At 36.1% G+C, this 22980-nt stretch overlaps 2 protein-coding genes, 1 non-coding gene and 1 pseudogene across 3 annotated transcripts; 2 read left to right on the forward strand and 2 right to left on the reverse strand.

Moving 5' to 3' along the window:
- Window positions 1–956: 956 nt before the first annotated feature.
- Window positions 957–1421, reverse strand: LOC125469361. Its single transcript, XM_048566608.1, has one exon. It carries the CDS (start codon window positions 1419–1421, stop codon window positions 957–959), a length of 465 nt encoding a protein of 154 aa, XP_048422565.1.
- Window positions 1422–4067: 2646 nt separating this feature from the next.
- Window positions 4068–11412, forward strand: LOC103935937 (ABC transporter F family member 3). The gene is made up of 18 exons (XM_048566701.1): window positions 4068–4448; window positions 5106–5321; window positions 5553–5742; window positions 5915–6123; window positions 6248–6394; window positions 6748–6876; window positions 6978–7079; window positions 7178–7324; window positions 7724–7786; window positions 7938–7984; window positions 8093–8152; window positions 8305–8387; window positions 9325–9419; window positions 9633–9719; window positions 10291–10378; window positions 10614–10699; window positions 10846–10908; window positions 11016–11412. The coding sequence occupies exons 1-18, from the start codon at window positions 4248–4250 to the stop codon at window positions 11136–11138; spliced, it is 2136 nt and encodes a 711-aa protein (XP_048422658.1). The 5' UTR covers window positions 4068–4247; the 3' UTR covers window positions 11139–11412.
- Window positions 11413–11877: 465 nt separating this feature from the next.
- On the reverse strand, window positions 11878–11948 carry TRNAG-CCC. Its single transcript has one exon. It is a non-coding gene; the product is annotated as a tRNA-Gly (tRNA).
- An 860-nt stretch (window positions 11949–12808) lies between these two features.
- LOC103935942 lies at window positions 12809–22845 on the forward strand (annotated as a pseudogene).
- The last annotated feature ends 135 nt before the right edge of the window (window positions 22846–22980 follow it).

Consider the following 22980-nt stretch of genomic DNA (forward strand, 5'->3'; position numbering starts at 1 on the left):
TTTTATATATAAAAAAAAAAGGGTACATTTTACATATAACAAAATAAAAAGTTTTACATGAATAGGTACATATAATTAGCATGGGTACATTTAGCAAAAATAAAAAGTACAAATAAAAAATATATAGGTACAAATACTAATAAACTTTAAAAAATATGGGCACAAAAAGAAATTAATATATGGGTACAAATTAAAACTGAAAAGAAAATTGGTACAAATTAAAAAAGAATTACAAATTAAAAATGGGTACAAACTAAAACTAAAAATATATGATAAAAAATTTATTCATAAATATAAATATACTAATTGTAACATTTTTAACATTAAATGATTATATTTAGAAATAAAAAAATATTTTATTATTGAAATAATTAATGATGTTAGTAATACCCAAGGACCTTGATCAAAAAATGTAAAGGAATAGGATTTTAATTAATGGAATAGCAAAAGGAAGGATGAAAACCTAATTTCTCCAAAAACATATCATACTCATTATTGACATTTCAAAATTAATCAACCTTGACCATTGAAATTCACACAAGTTAATCATTTGTAAGTCATATAAACTAAACCTATCTGACAGTACCTAAACTTTCAAGGGCAACACGAATTGGTGTTGTCATGGACAACACCGAATTAACCATTGTTGCAATTGGAGAACTTATGTTTGCTCATGTCTCTGAGCTTGACAATGACTTTTACAACAATGGGTTGCCAAGAAATTACAAAAAAGAAAGCTAATATTTTTGTGGGTACGATTTGGTATCAACACTTGTGTAGGTGCAATTGAATAGGTTTGGAAAAACTAAAACGAGACACCATTTCATTTAAAAGTAAATCTTTATTCTAAACTCTTTATTGATAACCAAATGGAAACATAGTTCTAGGAGTAACAAAACTAAAATCGCTGAAACAAACATAGTTCTATTGCCAAGATAAATTGAAAAGATAAGCTCTCAAATTTGGGCTTGACATGTGCGGGAATTATGCTGCCCGATTCGATGACACCTCCCACATGTTATCGACCTTGATTGTTCGCCAATTGATTTCATCATCTTAAGCTTTGGCCTCCCAGATTGTTTTTTGGTCAATGGTGGTTCCACAACAATTTCTTCATGTTCATTAATATCATGTCTTTCAATGTTCAGAATTGAATATATTGGGAAAGAGTACGAAGACTTGTAGTATTCATCGGTGAAGAAATCTTCAACATAGTCATAAGGATTTCCATCATCCTTTATAATTGCAGCCACTGCAAGCTCACATAAAAACCCTTTGATTTGCCATTGATAACATGAACAGAAACGCTTTTGCAAATCCACCATCATTGAAATGTCATTGTGTACCTCAAAAACAGATAGACTTGACCTATTAATTTCCCAATGCTTGCCAACTTCCAAAACTTGATTAAGGTGTTCCATCTCAGGGCATAGAAATGTATTCCAATTGTGTGCTGCTCGAAACCGTTCAAAGTTCATTTCCATCATCTTCACTCTAATACCATCAACCAATTGATAAATGGGCAAAGATCATTCTTCACATATCCAAGAATTAAAAGATTCTGCAACATTAGACCACATTTCTCCGTACCTATATAAGGGAATGGTGATTAATATATAAACCTCATTCCATAACCAAAGATGAAAGAGAAAATAAAAACTGAAAAATGCATATACTTGGCACCTTCAAAAAACGCATTAGACCAATTTTCTTTTGAAAGACTATCCAAGAAAGTACTCATTAAGGATCCACCTTCATCCTTTAGAACCCTTAGGTGCATATCAAAGGCTTCTGGGGTAGGTGCATAAGCACACTTGCAAAACAAATGCACAATATGGTCCCTAAAAATTTTGCCACAACCAGTAGGATATTTACTGAAGACATTTCTTTTCAAATGTTCCAAACAAAAAGCATGATGAAAATGCGGAAAAACTGTAACCACAGACTCAAGCAACCCCTTATTCTTATCTGAAACAAAAGTAATTATCCATTCCTGCGGTGTTAACATATAGGACAATTGCTCCATGAACGATGCCCAATTTCTTCATTCTCAAGATCAACCATGGCAAATGTACATAGTTTTTCACGTTGTAATCACAAAGTATATGGAACTATGATGTTATGTTGCGTGTTTATTATTTGATTGTCTAAGGTTTGTGTGGGTGAATGTTCAAGGCCATAGCTTATTAGTTGTTCTTATGATACATTTACTTGCATGTAGTTTAATATTCTAGTAGATAGGTGCTGAGTTTCCTCTACTCATGCGTCATAGGTCTGAAACTCCCCATCTTCAAAATTATTGTAATAGTTTCCAATCTTCCACTCTCCTTAATAATAATAAATTAAAATAAAACATAAAACAATGTTTACTTGGAATGAATATTTATTAGAAATTTAAAATTATTTCAGTTCCTAAATTCATGTGTTAGTAAAAACATGAATATTGGAATTATTCTAATTTCGACTGGTGTTTACTAATGCACAAAATAAAGAAAATTTTGTTCTTACATTATAATCAGTAATTTAATACTTGAAAATATCATTCTCACATTATAATCGGTAATTAGTACTTGAAAATTGACTTGCTCTTTCCTGTATGAATGTTATAAAAAACAAAGTTATGTGTTTAGATGAAATTTTGAAAAATCACATACCTCACTTTGATGCAGGATGTCTCATTGCTCATTTGCATGTACTGCTCATTTTTTTACTTTTTCTTACTGGTTTTGAAACCCTTACGTCTCATTCTTCATTTTCTTGCTTGTAGATCACTGACAACCTCCGTTTGTGAAACATTGAAAAAACGAACAAATGTCTAAAATTTGAGATTTGATGAGTTTGAACAGATGTAGATGATTGGTGTGAACATATGATGTAGTTTGAAGGCTTTTTATGGAGAATTCAAAGGATATTAGAAGATCAGATAAGAACATGTGACACAAGGGAAGTTGTTGACAACTTATTAAAAATCTAAGGGAAGATGTTTAATAGCTAATGACACGTGACCCGACGAGAGTGGTTAATTGATAACCGAAGCCAATAATGATACATGAAGGATCAACAAAGCACGTTGGGTCATGCAAATATAAATTTATAATTTTTAAACCCAACAGTCAAGAAGGGCAACTAAATTCTCACTTTAGTGTACAAATTTTTTCTACCAGCACTTTAGTGGAGGATTAGACCTTCAAATTTATTGAGTGAATAAATTGATTCAATTTCAACAGTATATATGCAATATGAAAAAATTAAGACCTTGTTTTAAAACGAATCTTAAACTTGAAAAGTGTGAAATATAATTTGCCTTAAATTATACAAAAAACTGATGTTCTTCATACTATTCTAGATACAAGAAAAGAATCGAGCTCTACCATAAAAGAATTAGCTTTAATATACAAATGATATTCTACACTAAACGGAGGAGAAATGTTTGAACTAGAACACAATGAGTTAAAAAGTAAAACCTTACCACCATGAATCTTACAAAAAATACATTGCTCAAAAAGTATCACGGGAAATAAAAAAAATTAAGAAAGAAGTGGGCCTCAATAAAAAAACCTCATCGGATAAAACTTCAGACAGAAAAAAAAAAAACCACTGATGCTTCTTCTATTTGCAATTCACATTGTTGTTTTTTTATCCAACTAACTATTAATAGAATCCTCTTTGTCAACCAAAAGATGATGAAAAGACTATTTAGTCTTTTATAGCAGAGAAAAATAATGGACAATAATGTAATTTACAAAACCAAATTTTGTTGTTTTTTTATTGAAACCTCCTCTACCGATTATAGGTGATTTTAGCATATATCTAATATTAAAAAATAAAAAATAAAATAAAAAACATCTCTTCTCACTCCCACTCCACCGCTCCCTCTCTCCCTCACTCCTTCCTATTTTAAAAACAAAACTAAAAAATATTCATTCACACAAAGTGTGTAGGCATATGTTAGCGAAAGTAGGGAAGAACAATACCCAACGTTGCAAACGGGCCAATCCAATCTAATCCCATTTGTTAGCCCTTCATCTCCTGCCCGAATATATTGGGCCGAGCCGACGCCCGCCAATTTTTACATACCTATTCTCGGCCACAACGCCGTCGTATCAAGTACTCTCCATTCTCCTCTCTGCAAAGATAGTAAAAGGCTTGCCGAGCTTCTCCATCGTTTTTTCATCATCTCCCAAAACCTTCGCGCAGGGAACCGAACGGATTTTCGTTCTTCTGGATTTGAATTCGGGTTCGGAGCAATGACGGTGGCGAGCTCAGTGGTCCACGAAGTGCTGGGCCGGCGGGCCGAGGACGTCGACGAGCCCATAATCGAGTACATCGTTAACGTCCTCGCCGACGAGGACTTCGATTTCGGCGACGACGGTGAAGGCGCCTTCGACGCTCTCGGCGAGCTCCTCGTCGGAGCCGGCTGTGTTAGCGACTTCGCTGAGTGCCGCTCGGTGAGTTTTTTTTCTTTCTTTAATTTGATTTGTCTGTTTGGCTGCTCAGAAAATGCTGGAAAGTGGAAAGGAAAGAAACACTGGTAGCTGTAAAACGTTTATTTGGATCTGTTTGATCATAAAGGAATTATTTTTTGGGAATTGTTGGCTTTATGTTGTTAGCTCAGAGAAAAGACTTCTGATTGGGTTGCTTGTGGAAATTAACAATGCTAGTTATGGTGATTCCAGTATATGTGGTTTTGCAAGCTTGATTTTTGTATTGTTCTTGAAATTTTTGGAGGTTTGATGTAGGTTTGTGGTATGATATCCAAAAAGTTTGCATTTTTCCGATTAATTTGATATGGTCCATTTGGCCGCTCAGAAAATGCTTGGAAGGAAAGTTTTTTAAACTGGTTTTGTAGGAGTAGAGTACTGGATTATTTACTATCGGAGCTTTATAGAGTTCGTTTTGAATCTGTTGATCGTAAAAAAATGTTTATTTTATTTTATGGAATTATAGGCCTTTTGTTCTTATTTAAGTGAAAATTTATTGTTACGCATTGTGGAGGCGAGGCTTGCTTGTGGAAATTAACAATGCTAGTTATGTTAGTTCTTGGAACCGTGGTTTTGCAATCTTTTGTTTTGTATTGTTCTTGACACTTGTGGAGGTTGACGTAGGTTTGTAGTATAATATCCGAGAAGTTCGGGAAACATGGGTTGGTTAAAGCTAAACCGACTGTGCGGAGCCTATCAGCACCAGTAAGAATGGATGATGGGATGGATGAGAAGGTAGCTCCAAAGAAGAAGGTTGAGGTGATTGATGGCCCTCTGTTAACTGAACGTGACCGAGCTAAGATAGAGAGGAAAAAGAGGAAGGATGATCGCCAAAGAGAGGTAATGTTTCTGGTAGATATTTAGCATGTGAGTTGTACTATTATATCCTAATGTTTATGTGAGATTTTTTTGTGATATTGAGGAGCAAGATTACTGGTCCATGTTGAGTTTGGATATGCTTAGATTGAGATAATATCCAAGCTAGGTTGTTGTCCGTGCTGAGGATTTAAATATTTGAAAAATTGGTTTAGTTTTTTGTAATTTTTATATATTCTCCTTTTCAATGAACAGCAACAATATCAAATACATTTAGCTGAAATGGAAGCAGTCAGGGCAGGAATGCCTGTTGTATCCGTAAATCATGAAAGTGCTGGTGGCCCAAATGTCAGGGATATCCGTCTGGAAAACTTCAATGTTTCTGTGGGTGGCCGTGATCTAATTGTGGATGGTTCAGTAACACTTTCTTTTGGAAGGCATTATGGTGAGTTTGCTTTTCAATGTTTTATGATCCTCTTTATTTGGTTTCAAAATTGAGAGGGCCATCTGTTAGAGTTTCCAAAATGATTTTATGATACTTGTAGCTTCTTATATCTAGGGCTGTTGAACAATGCTGTAGTTGTAAACTTTTATTGATCTTTCCACAATTTATGCAGGCCTTGTTGGAAGAAATGGTACGGGGAAAACGACGTTTCTTAGGCACTTGGCTATGCATGCCATTGACGGCATTCCTAGGAACTTCCAAATATTGCATGTGGAGCAAGAAGTGGTGGGTGATGATACAACAGCCTTGCAGTGTGTTCTTAACACTGATGTTGAAAGAACAAAGCTTTTGGAAGAAGAAGCTCGTCTTCTCGCCCAACAGGTTGGATGCAGAGTTGTTCTTAATTAGAAGGGAGCTGCTGATGTGGAAACATTTAGCTTTTCTGTTTATGTTTTTTTATGGGTATGCTCTTTCACTGTGCTTAATAAATTACTTTAACCTGAAGAGAGCACTGGAGTTTGAGGACTCAACAGAAAAGAGTAACGGGGAAGTTGAGAAAGATGCCATTGGGCAGAGGCTTCAGGAGATATACAAAAGGCTCGAGTTCATTGATGCTGATTCGGCAGAGTCACGGGCAGCTTCCATTCTTGCGGTCAGTTCTCCATTTATTGCTGCATCAGTCGCGTACAATTGTCTTCTTGACTTAAGCCTGATTTTAAACATCTTAGGGCTGACTTCAACTCTCCAAAACTAGAATAACTAGCGACAGAAAGAAGTGGGGAAAGAAGTTGTAAATGCTATCTCATTCTAGGTTGAATTTCTTTGCTGGTATGCTGAACTTATTATTAAGGGTATAAATCACCAAGCCACAAATACTAAGTAATAAATGAACAAAAAATCCTGCCTGCTGGTAGTAAATGGTGCCATTCAGGTAAATTATGGAGAAATGCTTGTCCTCTTGTTATTTTATCTGAATTGCCATCATACTGACAAGGAATTTTACAGGGTCTTAGTTTCTCTCCGGAGATGCAGCGAAAACCAACTAAAGCATTTTCAGGAGGATGGCGGATGCGAATAGCTCTTGCTCGTGCCCTGTTTATAGAGCCTGATTTGTTACTGCTTGATGAACCCACGGTCTGTTGTTCATACCCTTTAGGCTCTTCATATTATTCTGTCAATTTGGTGCATATTTTTAATTTTTCCCCACTCATGTTTATTTTCTTTTCTATTTTCAGAACCATCTTGATCTTCATGCAGTCCTCTGGCTAGAGGCTTACCTGGTGAAGTGGCCAAAAACATGCATAGTTGTTTCTCATGCTAGAGAATTCTTGAACACGGTAAGTTTTGTGGTTTATTTTCACATTTGGTCATGTCAACTGCATAATTAGTATGGTTTCTTTAACACATTACGCATTCTATGTTCTGTTTTTCTCAGGTAGTCACTGATATACTACATCTTCATGGGCAAAAATTGAATGCTTACAAGGGAGACTACGATACATATGAGAGGACGCGAATAGAACTAGTCAAGAACCAACAGAAGGCTTTTGAGGCCAATGAGCGTTCAAGAACACATATGCAGGTCTTTCATCATACCATAATGACAAAATGATGCTATTATGCTTTGTCTTGTTGTCGTGATATCTACGGCAGTTTGACAACTTTATTAACATGTTGCCCATATTACTTTGTTTTGTTCCCTCATTCTTATTGCTTTGGAATAGGTATTTACGGTAGTCTTTGTTTATTTCGACCAGTGATTACTAATTTGATCTTTATGGTCAACATCTTTTTTCGACTTGTATTTTTCTTTTCCGGAATTTTCTGTGTGCAGCATTCTGTTTAAAACATATGGATGAAATTATGTCTTTCAGATGTTCAATCACTCTCTTCTTTTGTTTTCCTTTCAGCTCTTTTTAACATGTATTCTGAATTATAGTAACTTATGTTTGACATTCAATTTTTTTCCTATGATCTACAGTCGTTTATTGATAAGTTCCGCTACAATGCCAAGAGAGCCGCGCTTGTTCAGTCAAGAATTAAGGTGATTTCATTGTTTTCTTTCATGCTAACATTTCTGGAAACTGTTACCTCTATATTGTTTATTTATCAAATTTTTCGTGTTCAAACTGGGTTGCTGTATTGATCTTAATGTGTTACAAATAACTGGTCTATCTTCTTTTACTGTTTTTTAGGCTTTGGACCGGTTGGGACATGTGGATGAGATTGTAAATGACCCTGAGTATGCACTGATTTGTCTTCATGGTTTATAGGGATAAGAGCATATAGAAACAATATTTCTACTTTTCTTTCTGGTTTTTTGTAATGCCTCTGGCCTTTTCATGTGCAGCTATAAGTTTGAGTTCCCAACTCCAGACGACAGACCTGGTCCTCCGATAATAAGTTTCAGGTTTGTCAGCTCATGGAGTGCAATTTCGTCGCCCTCCTTGGGTTCAGCAAGTCACTTCAGATCCATTTCTTATATTTTTTTTTTTGACTTTCAGCTGTTTTCATTCCTAGATCAAGAGCTTATTGTATCTTTCTGGTGGTATGTCTTTGCAGTGATGCATCATTTGGTTATCCTGGGGGACCCGTCTTGTTTAGGAATTTAAATTTTGGAATTGACCTTGACAGCCGCATCGCAAGTAAGGATGCTAATTAAATCTTGTCTATCATTGAAAATGATCCATATCTTGCTTGAGTGGCTTACATATTATTTGTTCTACAATTGAGAGTATTTTTCGTTATTTTGTTTCTAGTGGAAAATGACTGTTCATTCAATATTTCAATTTTGAGGCCTCATTTTCTTGGGAAATATAGATTCTTCTTTTCTGTATGATCACCAACGAAATACTGCATCTAGAAGCCCATTTAATCTGCAACTAAGCCAAAAATGGAATTGTGCGGCTGGGATCTTGGGTAAAGATGGGAATAAGCTGGAATTTATCTGGTATATTGGTTGTTAGGATTTGGCTTGTCATTTGTAATAGTCTTATTTTGTTTGGGATTGTATTTAGGAAAGCTAAAGGTGCACATATTCTGGTCCTACAAGGATTAGGAAAGAATAAGTTTTCTTGTACAATTAGATTAGGAATTCTTGAAGCAGAAACGGTGTAGGAATGCAAGTGTACTTCCTATCCCAAATAGAATAGGAGTCCTAATCAGTAAATACTAAATAGGTGTGTAAGCTGCAACCTATACTTATAAATAGGGTGTGGCAAGGGGCGAAAACACAAGGGAGAAAAAAGAGACAGCTGAGAGAAGTCAGAGGGATTAGTTCTAGGGTTTACAAAAGCAATGTACACTCCAAAGAAGATGTAGAAAATCATAACTGGACGTAGGCAAAACTTCTGCTGAACCAGTATAAAGCTCGTGTGTTTTTAGCTATTCTCTATTTGCTAAGTTTAGTCCATTGCCGGATACATAAACTGGACGTAGGCAAAAGTTCTGCTGAACCGGTATAAATCTTGTGTGTCTCTAGCCATTCTCTATTTGCTAAGTTTAGTCTATTGCCGGATACACCAAAGAACAAGTTTCACAGGGAAGTCGAAATTCTTACATTGTTTGCTTTACTTTATGCAGTGGTTGGGCCAAATGGTATTGGTAAATCAACGATACTCAAACTAATTGCAGGGGAGCTACAACCAATCTCTGGGACAGTTTTTCGTTCAGCTAAGGTCTCTTGCATGTTTCTCGGGTTTACTTTTACTGGATAACAATTTTGAATTGATTGTATTAATTTCAGACTTCAACTAACATGTCACTAGGCTGTCCTCCAATTTACCTAAGTTATAGATATTATTGTTTATATATGCAAATGTTGGTATTGTGTTCCTTACCTTCATTATGTGTCTACTGTTTGACCATTGCATCTCTTTCACTGCTCACAGGTTCGGATCGCTGTATTCAGTCAGCACCATGTTGATGGACTAGATTTATCTTCTAATCCCCTATTGTATATGATGCGCTGCTTCCCGGTGAGTTATTGATAGTACCATTTTTCTTCCCCTTTTTTTATGTATATGGAAAAACTTTTCATTTTTCTGTTCATGTTTCTAAGGGTTTATTAGTTAGTTGTTGAACTAATGTATACACAAGTGTCCGTGATAGGATCCTGCAATTGAACCCCTCTGAATCCATTTCCATATCCGGATGTATAATTTTCTTTAAAATCTAGGATATAGTCAGGGGACCTGATCTATTTTATTTGCAACCTAAACGGGATATTTTGGCGCTTTCCCTCCAATTTTATGTCATTGAAAAAGACATGGAATTGATACCAAAATTGTTACAATGGAAACAAGTTTCCATTTTTTGACCATGGAAACAAATTTGCATTTTCGTTTACGGCAACAAGTTTCCATTCAATTTCGTAACTTCACTACCGGAACAGATTTAATTTTGGGTGGGGTGAGATCTCTTAGGAATCAATCATTCAGAGTGGATTAATCTCATTTGGGCAAACAATCTTGTTAGTCAGATTTGGCATGCTTTTTCTATTTTTTGTTAAAATTGATCACATGAAGTAATGAAGAATCTTTTTTGCAGGGAGTGCCCGAACAAAAGCTCCGATCTCACTTGGGTTCTTTCGGTGTCAGTGGAAATCTTGCACTTCAGCCTATGTACACATTGTCTGGTATTTTCTCAATTCCATATTGTGAATAGTTTAAAGAGATCAATTGATTTCTAGAACTATTATTTTACTTGAACCTCTTAAAGATTGGCCTTGGCATCGTTTGCCAAGTCGAATGACTAGCCGGCATACTTTAGCAGCCAATGCTAGCTTCGAGTTTTACTCAAAGAGTCAATTCCAGTGTTGCTCTATGGCTTCGAACATGATTCTCTAAATATTTAAAATGGGGGTATATTAGGTGGTCAGAAGAGCAGAGTTGCATTCGCCAAGATAACTTTCAAGAAACCGCACATAATACTACTTGATGAGCCCTCCAATCATCTGGTAAGTCACAATCCTTCTCATTATTTTATTGCTTGAAAGAAGTAACAATATTTTGGATTACGAAATTGCTGGTATAAAAAGAACCGAAGAACACTGCCTTGGCTGGTTGCGCGTTTATTCACATTGCAATGGTTGTTGACATGTAGGACTTGGATGCTGTGGAGGCACTAATTCAAGGTCTTGTTCTCTTCCAAGGAGGCATTCTCATGGTATTTCATCCCTAATATCTTCATAATTTTCATTTGCAACGAGAGCTTATATACGAGAATTATTTGATGAACTAGTATGACTCATCAGCGTGTTTTCTTTCTTACAGGTTAGTCACGACGAGCATCTGATCTCTGGAAGTGTGGACGAGCTATGGGTGGTATCAGAAGGTAGGATACAACCATTCCATGGCAGTTTTGAGGACTACAAGAAGATACTGCAGTCCTCGTAGATAACAGTTATGAGCATTTCATCCATCTCATGGCCGATGCCTACGGTGGACTGCCGGAAGAACACGGAATCTGGAGCGATTAGTTTTTTTCCCTCCAATCAAGTGGTTGAGCAATATAATCGGATTGATATGCACTTACCGGCCTTTTCTTTATAAATTTAAAACTAATCTTTATGTGACGATTTTTCCATTGATACGCTTAACTTTAGGTTTATAATGAAGTGTGAATGAACAACAATGCAGAGTATCTATTGGAATGAGCAACAAGATTCATTTGTGCTATAACTCTTGAATTACATTGTTTGCCATTTTTGCTTGGACGATGCTACTTTAATCTACGGCCAGGGAGATATGAACTCGATTACAACGAAATGGGTGGGGGTAACGAGCGTAAGCAAATCACACAGAAGGTTAAGCCCATTGAATTGATATTAGTACAAAAGTTCCTGTGTTCCGGTGTAAGGAGGAAGGGTGCAACTTTTTTTTTCGTTTTTTTTGTTTTTCTTTTGGAGAAACGATATTATTTACATTAATATGAAGGAGGTTGTCATAGCCTCACAATATGATGCAATAATGTGGTTTGAATTTGACTTTGGCAAGAATCAACCTAAAACCTTACTTACAAATAAAAGAAATACTAGTAGATTGTAGTACTAAGTGGCAAAAAAAAGTGCAACTTAATAAAGTAAAACACTTGGCTATTAAAAAATTGGTGGTTTATAAAATAAAAAAAAATAAATGCGCATCCAGGGAATCGAACCCTGGTCAGTACCGTGGGAGGGTACTATGATACCACTACACCAGATGCGCATGTTAATAGTTTTGCGAAACTATATTTTATACGAAGAAAAAATTTTGTACAATTTCCATTATTAATAAAGTCATATGGGGAGAGAATTTTTCTTTTTTTTTTTTTTTTTTTTTGGTACTCGTTCAAAAGAGCCATCTAGAATCAGAAATCATACTCCTAAAATTTTAGAGAATTTTTTTTTTTTTTTAAGGAAGGTCCTTCCACAATAGGTTGAAAAAGTGAGTGTGATGCCAATATATTGAACTCATGAGATTAATATATTAAACTTATGAGTTCAATATATTAAACTCATATAAGTTCAATATATTAAACTTATGAGCATGATACTTATAAACTAGTAAGTTGTAAAGTATGTCTGACAATTATTGAACTCGCACTAGTGTAGCATTAGTATTATCAGTATCAAACTCGTGCTGCCTTATTCGTATATATAAATATCACACTCACTTAAACTATTGTTAAAGAAATTTTGTGCCGAAACCACCCTCATTTTCTTCTCATTCTAAAATAACTCTTACAACTTCCACCTCCCCAACCCAAACGGACACACTCATGCAGGCTAAAATTCTTTCTTCTCCTCAATCCAACCAATTTCCACCTAAGGACCTTCGATTTGTAAACATGTCAGTATTGCATTGGATTGACGACAATTAAAAACTACTCACTCGCGTGTGGACGACTTTTTCTCTATTTAATTACGTGTTTTATCAGGATATGGGAGCAATTAAATTTCAGATTATATTGGGCCTTACACTCTTTATAGCCCATTTCAAATTAAACCGCGTCCCAACCATAAATAGAGTCAAACCTGTCAATCCCAAATTTTCAATTTTCGAGAAAAAAAAGGTGAAGAAAAGCAATGGAAAACGAGAGCAGTATCATATCCCGGGAGAAGCTTGACCAGGTGGCGAGCTGGCTCAGCGCCGCCGTGTGCACCGCCTTCTTCTCCTCCCTTGAGCGCTTCTCTTGCGTCAATCTCTCCACTACCGACCCCGATGACGAGGACGAGGACGAGGCCAAGGACCGCCCTCTCACCCTCACCAATTACAACAACAACGAACCTTCAAACGACGTCGCTAGTCTCCCCGTCTGATCTCTCCCTCTCTCCCTCTCTCTTTCTATCTGCGGTATTCTCACACTAGATCTTCGTTTGTATTGTAATTAGGGTTCATCGAAAACAGCTTGCGGTTCTGAATTTCATGCGGGCGTCTCAATGCCTAATGAATGTGAATGGGGAATGTATGAGCTGTATAATGCGGATTGCAGTCGAAAATATTGTTGATTAATAAATTTGTTTTTTCTTTAATCCGGTATCTTGAGATGATTAATTGGTTGAATCATGCATAAAGTTGTAGAAACTGAAAGATTGAATCTTTGGCATTAGGTAGCAAATTAGGGATTTATGTCTGACCCTAATCGTCAATTGTCCGGATTCGACGTTTTAATCAAGTTGATTTACAATTATGGTTTTATTGCTTTGATTACCTCCTAGTTGGATACAAATTTTTCAGAATGTGCTTGATAAGTTATGCATTCAGGGAAGTATGTTCAGTATTTAGGGTTGCATCCTCAGTATATTACACATTAAGGAAGGCATGCTTAATAAACTATACATTCAGGGTAGCATGGAGAATATGTCATATTGGCGAAATCGGACGCGGTCCCCCTCTATTCCGGATGTTAATCTATAAGACGCTACTGTTGGTTTTGTTCAGAGGTTGATCACTTGTTCGATTTGAACACTGACGTGTTCTTATTTGTCATTGATTGTGCTGGTAACCGGAGCTGTACGAGTGAAAGAGTTTCCACATATTTATATAGAAATTGGAGCTTAAGACCCTGGATTTTATGTTGCATTTCTGATCTCAACCCTTTAATTCCTATTGGGGTAATGTTAGATAACTTAGATGGTAGAAGTAACATGGAAATACTTGAGAATTGATTGCTTCTAATTGTCTTTGGGAGTGTGTTTCCATATCTGGCTTCAAATTTCATCTATCACTCCCCTATCACACCTTGTAATGAAACTTCTCGGGAACTTTTATCTGCGATGTTGACGTATACTGTTTCTATATGTTTTCATGTCTGTGTCTTGAATGTGCAGGATGGTGCATATTATAGCCTCAATGTTCCTCTACAAAGATACTGCTGTCCCAAAATTTGAAGAAACTAGTTATATTCACTTGAAATAATCAATAGTACAAGCATTACAACTTTATCTTTACAATTTGATGTTTCATCTTCACATCTCTCTCTTTCTCTCTTGCACACACACACACACACACACACACACACAAAACAAACATTTCTAATCAACTACTGCAAACACTGGAACAAAAATACCAAGTAAAAAATGGATGGTGAAACTTTTAGTCTGCATGTTCCTTCCAACATACTAGCATCAACACACACCTTTTGATAATGTACAACCTTGCTCTCTTCTCCTTCAACGTTCTCTTGGGCGCCTGAGCCTTAGTTTGCTTTTCCAGGGAAGAAGCAGACTTATCCATGAACCCTACTTCTCTCACTCCTCCTGGATTTCCTCCCAATTCTGTATAACCCCTTTGCGCCGTGTGCACTCAGGTTATAAGGAAGGGGGAAAAAGTAGAGGAATCTTTTCTCTTGTGTGAGTTACTATTGGCTGACGTTTCAGCTTCAGTCCTCCAGTCAACCTAGGGAGGTGCTGCTTTTCTGCTCCGGAAGCCTGGTCTTCTGCTGCCGCCTGGTCCAAAATCCAGATTTCCAGGTTGGTTGTCTGCTAAACCTTCCATTATTTTTACTGCCCTCTCCGCTTCCAGGATTTATTGCTTGCAAAAAATAAAGGACCATGGACCACCCTTTTTGGGAAATTTTTTGGATGGGTGGGGGGATGTAGTTCGTGAAGTTAATTATTTTTGGGACTGCTAGATAATTGGATTGGTGAGGTGTCCTTATGACATCTTTCAGCCTCATAAGTGAAGATTGTACGTCCTTTTGACCAACCATGGATCCTTTCAAAGTTGAAACCACTTTTTCGATCAGGGTGGGGGGTTAGATTGTGTCATGACTCAGCGTTACGAATCTTTGAGTAAATGCACTGCGGTTATAGTGAGGCCTAGAGAACCAACAAGTATTAGTGGTCTTCCATGCACGGGAATGCATCGTGCATCGTGGTGGTGAATCTATTACACGTAGGTCCTTTTTTTTATTCGATTGAAAAATTATTTTTCTGGGATGATTTAGTGGTCTTGTGAAGGAGGTTATGGATTGATCGATATTGTTCATACCATAATCAGACCGAGTTTGAACTTCCCTTTGTAAACCATTGGAATTGTTTTTTATCTCGCCAGTCTGCTTTTGGACTGGGTTAAAATTCCAAGGAAACCTTGCAAACCAAACCCGGTTTGGTCGGTTTCGGTTTTAATGTTTTAAAGTAAAAAACCAATCAAACCGGTCCTGAACCGGGTGAGAACTCTGTAAATAGGCTCATGGTCGATTTCGCCTGGGCCGAGCGGACCGTGCCATATCCTGCTGTCTGTATGCCTCATTTCAAAGGGACATAAGAGGGAGGTGCTTCACCAGTAGCCACCCACACACCCTTTCCTTTTGTCTTTTTTCTGTCCCCTAAATTTTCTCTGTTTTTTCTTCTCTTACTTTATTTTTCTCGTTTTTTTAACAAATATATAATCTACTCTGAAAGAATGATATAGGGTTTAGCCTTACATGAATTAGTAATAATTTAATTCTCGCTTTTATTATTCCCTTTAAAAATGAATTGGCAATGAAAATTGGACGACGCGTCGTATGTAAGGAAAATCGATGGGGTGCCTTTCTAAATGGATTTCATGAGTAAAAAACTCAAAAGAAAACAATGTCTCTCTCTTTTGGGGATTCTTTGGAGGTTGCATCTTGCTCGCTATTCTCATCAGTCGGTAACTAGAAGATGGGAAAATGCCAAAATAAAGAAAAATAAATAATAAAAAGAAGAAGAGATAAATCAATGTAAAAGGGCGGATTGGTGGTGGTTTCACATGATTGCCCTAATCCCGATGGTCGGTGGTCAGCCTTACGCTATTTCAAAGGACATCATATCTCATCTTTTGCAAAGAACGTATCTTTATTGTGTAAGAAAAATATTTACATTAACCACCGTCTAGTAGTAATTCAAATATATCAAATCATGCATATATTAGGTGATATTTATAAATCATGTATATGTTAGTTGGTGTTTATAATCGTTTTGTTTTATACATTTGGATACATAAACGATCGGATTTGAATAATCTTTTTTTATAGAAATGATCTTTTGATGAATATTAAAAAGTTGCTTGATGCATATGTTATTCACACAATCTTTTTTAATTTTTATTCTTACAATTTTGGAATTTTAAAACTTTTAAAATATTATAAAAACAATGTGAATGACCGCTGAAAATATGAATGAAGATTTCGATGAGTAAAATTTATTATTTACCATTACTTTGGGTCCTTTAGGTTTTGACTGTGGTTCCCATTAATGTACTACGACCACAACAGTGACCAAAGCCTCGACCATGACTGTAGATAAAGCACACACTCCCTGCGTTTCAGATTCCGGCCCCGTACACCCCACCACCCCGTTGGTCGCCTTCCTCGAGAAACTCCAAGAAACCGCCCTAACCACCTTCGGAAAAAAAAAATTCGACCCGAAAAACTACGTCGATTTGTCGCTGAAGCTCGAATTGCCGGCGACTCAGAAGGCTTTTGATCGGCTGCCACGGTCAGCAGGTGGGTCCGTGTCGGCCAAAGATTTGAAGGAGTATGTGGATGAATACTTCGAGGGTGCAGGGGAGGATGTGGTGGTTGCAGAGCCGGAGGAGTTCGTTCCGGGGCCGGATCGGAGGGGTTCCTGCCGATGGTGAAGCACCCGGAAGTGAGGGTTTGGGCTCTGGAGGTGCATTCCCTTTGGAAGAACTTGAGCGGGAAGGTCTCTGGTGGGGTCCACAAGTTGCACACTCTGTGCTTCCTCTGCCTGAGCAGTTTGTGATTCCTGGTTCAAGGTTTAGGGAGGTTTATTACTGGGATTCTTACTGGGTGATTAGGCAAGTCATCAGTGTTAATCTCTCTCCTTTTTTTGTTTTTTTTGGATTGAAAACTTAAAACTTTAACAGTTGTGGCCAAAACACTGATAACACAGTGCTACGTCTTCTTTTTTCAACTTTTGAGGAAGCAAAGTTGGATTGATCATGTTGTTTGAATCATTGTGCACGGATCTTGATAAGGCTCAGATAGGAACAATCATGCTACCTTTCTTTTATGAATGACTAGGAGGCTAAATTTGTAAAATAAATGATGTGTTATCAATAAGAAATGAGCACGTTTATCAACGTTTAAGTAATAATCAACGAGTAATGCTTGGGAGACTAAATTTTTTAAACCAAATGATGTATCACCAATAAGAAGCAAACACGTTAATCGATATTTAATTAATAATCTAATCATCTACAATCACATTATTGAGTTTGCAAATTTTGATCTCCTTAGCATTACTCATAATTCACTCATCAACTTCCATACCATTTAATTTACAAAATTTAATCCTCCTATCATTTATTTTATTCTAGCTTGGTCATGTACTATTTACGGCATGCATGGAGCTTCTTTTTAAGTAGCTAAAAACGCTTATGTCAATTAAAACTGTTTTTGACAAATGTTTGGCAAGGAAAATCTTAAAACCATTTATGAGTCGTAGAAACACTTTTTGAAAAGTACATTTTCAAGGAGCGATTGAGTTTTATTTATGAAAATTTTAACACGTTCCTAGTAAAAACACTTTTGACCAATGTACTTATGATCAAAAGCACTTTTATACACAACCTAAAACGGGCTTTGCTAATTAATAGAGTTGGTTGACAGTGCATGTCACATGGTTGTCCATGTGTTGCATTATTTCTGCTATTTGAAAATCTTCATCCTAGTTCCAGATTTTCGAAGGTGGCGTTAATCTTCATCCTATTTAGTACTTGAGCCAAAAATGCAATCGATTTTCTTGCGTAAGACTCCTTGTTAGAATGAAAATAATATAAAAATGAATTTACCTTTATTTTTCATCCTTTCATCTACACGAGAGAGATAAAATTAAGAGCTAATTACGGAAGACACATTTGAAGTTTGGAATTACTACCTTAAGGTATTAAAATTTAAATCGTTAACAATTTACGTCACACTAGCTCAAACTATTTAGGTATTTCGTTAACTGTTTACGAGAGATCTTTTAGTGTACCTGAAATAAGGGATGTAACACTACATATTATTATATAATTGGAGGAAATTTTTTTTTTTTTCAAGTGTTCTTCTAATTGTATATGATATGTGATGTTTCGTCCCGTGTTCCGCACACATTGAAAAATCTCTTATACTCAAGTGTAGGACTTTTAAAACTCGATCGGACTATTTCTTTTTTCTCCCAACCACATAGGCAGTTGACAAAGACCATGCAGTTTGAGCTAAAGTGGCTTCAACTGTTTACAATCAAGGATTTGATGCCCTCTTGAAAATGACCCTAAATCTCTTAGCTGTATATATAATTAGCTTTAAAATCATCACTTGATTTAGCCTCTGTTTGGTATTGCTTTTTTTTTTTTCACTAAAACTACTTCACTTTAAAGTTAAGCAGTAAAAAAATATTTGGTAAAAGTAAAATATCCTGTTTATTTTAAAAGTTGCTTTAATAAAAAGCAGAGTTGGGTATTTAATAAATATTTGGGTGAAGTGCCAATTTAGTTCCTAAATTATCACCTCATTGAAAATTAGGTTATTGAATTATTTTTTCGGTAAAATAAGTCCCTAAATTCATAAAAAATTGTTATTTTCATCGTTACTATTATATTCAAAGCTATTTTTATTCAATTTTTCGTTAATTTTTCGTCAAATTTTCAAGTATTCTTCTAATTGTATATGATATGTGATGTTTCATTCCGTGTTTCACACGCATTGAAAAATCTCTTACGCTCAAATGCAGGGCCGACTTTTAAAACTTGATCGGACTAATTTTTTTTTTCTCCCAACCACAAAGGCAGTTGACAAAGACCATGCAGTTTGAGCTAAAGTGGCTTCAACTGTTTACAATCAAGGATTTGATGCCCTCTTGAAAATGACCCTAATCTCTTCAACTGTTTACAATCAAGGATTTGATGCCCTCTTGAAAATGACCCTAAATCTCATAGCTGTATATATAATTAGCTTTAAAATCATCACTTGATTTAGCCTATGTTTGTATTGCCTTTTTTTTTTTTTTTTTATAATTTTTTTATTCTCACTAAAACTGCTTTACTTTAAAGTTAAGCAATAAAAAAGTGTTTGGTAAAAGTAAAATATCTTGCTTATTTTAAAAACAACGAGCTCAGACAACAATTTTCAAAAGCAACATGTAGGTTACTTTTAAAAGCTGTTTTAATAAAAAGCAGAGTTGGGTATTTAATAAATATTTGGGTGAAGTGCCAATTTAGTCCCCGAATTATCACTTCAGTGAAAATTAGGTCATTGAATTATTTTTTTGGTAATAAGTCCCTAAATTCATTAAAAATTGTTATTTTCATTCCTACTATTATATTCAATTTTTCGTCAACTTAAGTCACTTGACACACTTTAGAGTGTAATACCATCATTTTCTCGCCTATAAGCCCTTAACATTTCATATAGGTTGCAAATTTAATGTCTAATTTACCTCAAAAGTTAACTTACACTATTTTTTTTATTTATGAAAAACTACCAATTTATCCTCCAAAGGATCCATACACTATTCTTTATGAAAAACTACCAATCTACACTCCATTGTGTATCACATGCAAGTAACGTGATTAAATTGATGGAAAATTGAATATAGTAGCTTCGAATATAATATTAGGGATGTAATTGGCAGATTTTTATAATTCAAGGATTGATTTTTCTGAAAAAATAGTTTAGGGATCTAATTTTCACTGAGATGATAATTCAAGGATTAAATTGGCAGTTCACCCTAAATATTTTCAATTGTTGTATACCTTCATTAAAAATTTTTAAGTGACATTATTTTGCTTTCCACACACATTTTATACTTTAGATAAAAAAGTAAACGCTACTATTGTCACCACCATCATTACCTCTACCGCCATCATTGCTGGCACAACCACTGCCACCATTGTTACCACCATCGCCATTGCCGCCACCACAACCATCCATCATTACCACAACCGTCATGACTGCCACCACAACCACGACTGCCACTACGACCATCATTGCCGCCACCGTCACTATGACCATCATTGCCACCATCGTCACCACTACCACTGTAACCACAACCGCCACTATTAGTGCTATCACCGCCCTACCACCATTGTTACCTCTCCACCCCAACCAACACATCCCACTATTAACATCACCACCACACCTCCACTGCAACCACCCCCACTCCTACTATTATGTCCATTTGTTATTGTATACAATTATATCACTTTTACATTAAATTTTACCAAACGCTTTTACGCTGCTTTTTATATTCACAACACTTTTAAAATTCAGTTAGCCAAATGCTCATCAGCTTTATTTTACAGCTGATTAATCTTAAAGTACAGCATAAGCAATTTTTTTTTTTTTTTAAAAGCACAACAATTCCAAACTCGTCCTTAATGAGTGAAGCCTTGTCTGCATGGTGGGTTTGGGTCTTTTGCAGGGTCTTTTATTGGGATAAGCTGTATTGCAATTACAATAACAGTTGTTGAGAGAATTGACGAAAAGTACCTAGATTTGAGGAACATTAATGATGATAGGAATTTAGGGACGAAAGTGCAAACTCCGAGTATATTTCAAAGAAGAATTTTTCAATGCATGTAGATTTAGTGCCATCATGGATGCGGTATCTATTTCTTTTTGGCAAATACTGGATGGAGTATTGTTTGATGGGGCTGGGATAATTGCATACTTGTTGTGTAGGGGCTTGCTAGCAAGTAAAATGTATGATACATCGAAAAATATTTTGACCAATCTCCTTTTCATGATAGAGGAATATGGATATGTCCTTAATGGTGCAAGGATCTATTACACTAACAGAAGGTAATGCTTCATTCACTTCTCATTTTTTCTAGCTTTATTGTTTTTCACTTCGTATAACTTCTGCTGCAAGCAAGATTGATCAGCAAGATTTTTTTTTTTTTGGTCAAATGATAGATTTTATTAAATTCTAATAGAAACGTTTACATCTTCTGCAAGAATATTAAAAAGAAATTCAGGATCATAAGCATCCCACAGGAACGAACCACCACGCAAGGTAGCATAGGAAGCCACTGCATGGGCAGCGAGGTTGCCACTCCGCTGAACATACATAAATTTCACCTCCCTAATCTGAGATGCCAAATTCTGAATATCAAAAATGAAGTATTCCAAGTTTGCGTCAATTGAGCATTCCCCATTTATCATGTTGATCAGCAAGATTGATCATGGGTTAAAAATTTGCAGCTAACCACCACTTCTGAGTGCAATGGTTCATGAAATATGCAAGCGGACTGGCGATGTGGAGTTGGTTCGGAAGGCCCTCCTTGCACTCAACAAAGAACATGAGTTTTTGAATTCAGGTATCATGAGAAACTTTTTCGATGAAAGGTATCTACAGTTGGTTTTAAATAGTTTTAATTTGGTTTTCTGGTTCTTTAGGTATTCATAAGGTAATTGTTCAGGATTCTAAATCTCAGAATCACACTTTGAGTCGATACTATGCAATGTGGAACACACCGAGGCCTGAATCTTCAAGAATTGTATGCCCTCGCTACGTGCTTTATTTGAAAAACATTTTTGTTGTTTATATCAGTGGTGGGAAAAGAAAAAAAAAGAAGAGCAAGAAAAAGAAACTAGTATCCCATTTTAACATCTTACGCCTATCTGGACAAGGAATTGGCTTCCAATATCTCGAACGCTAGTGAGAAATAGCAATTTTACCAGGAAGTGGCATCAACTGCGAGCTGGATGGGATTTTAGTACAAGATGGATGATGTAATGTAGTTTGTATATTCATATCCTTCTAGGAATGAGTCAACTTTTAAAATTTAGGATGCCTTAACTTGTGAGGATTTTGTTTTCTTGTTGCAGGATCCATTCGGATTTTACAACTTTGGCTACCACATGGATTTTACCGGTTGATCTGAATGCATTCTTACCAAGGGTATGTCTCTCGACTCTTAACAAAATAAGCCCCTGTAAATTATATGTTCTGCAAACAATAAAATATCTATTTTATATGTTAATGTAGGTGGAACATGACATTTTTGTCCATGCAAAAGTCACAGGAGACTACAACGTTTCCGATCACTTCCTGAAAGCTCCTAAAGCAAGGCATAAGGCCATAAAAGCTGTTTTCTGGGATGCAAAGAAGGGACAATGGCTAGATTACTGGCTCAACAGAAACACATGCAATGCGGTATATAGTCGTGGAACTCTTTGATTTTCTGACAGTTATAATGGTGGTTGTCCTAATTTCTTCTTATTGATAAGCTTTCAGGAATATCAAAGATGGGAAGGTTGTAACCAGAATCAGAATGTGTATGCTTCAAACTTCGTTCCTTTGTGGCTTGAGCCATTTTACTTAGGCTTGTGCTTCCGAAATTCCATCATGCTGAACCCAAAATTCTTAACCCTAAACATGACAATATTCCACTATCCGTCACTGAAAGAAATTGTGATACTTTTAATACTTCATTTTATATTGAGACAACACTTTTTAAACATTTCAAGAAGAGACAAGAGTTAATACATGTCAAAAATGACATTATTGGTTTTTTATTCACTAAAGTGTAAGTTAAAATACCCTTTAAACTGGTAAAGCCTTTTATCTCTTTTGCTCCCTTCTCTTCCTCCGCCACCACTGTTTCTGCTAGACTACACCTCGTTAATGGTGATGATGTGGCGTAGAGTTTCTGGCCGTTCATACCTTCTCCGCGGTTCCGGTATTCATTTTCAGTCCGTCATTGGCTCACATCTCCTGGCTCTCTTCAACCTTCAACGCTTTTTCCCTTCAACCTTCATGAACTTAGAACCCAATTTGCA

Source organism: the organism of the source record quoted next, unplaced genomic scaffold (assembly GCF_019419815.1).
Source record: "Pyrus x bretschneideri cultivar Hongxiangsu unplaced genomic scaffold, Pyrus_bretschneideri_v1 Contig42, whole genome shotgun sequence".
Classification (NCBI taxonomy): domain Eukaryota; kingdom Viridiplantae; phylum Streptophyta; class Magnoliopsida; order Rosales; family Rosaceae; genus Pyrus; species Pyrus x bretschneideri.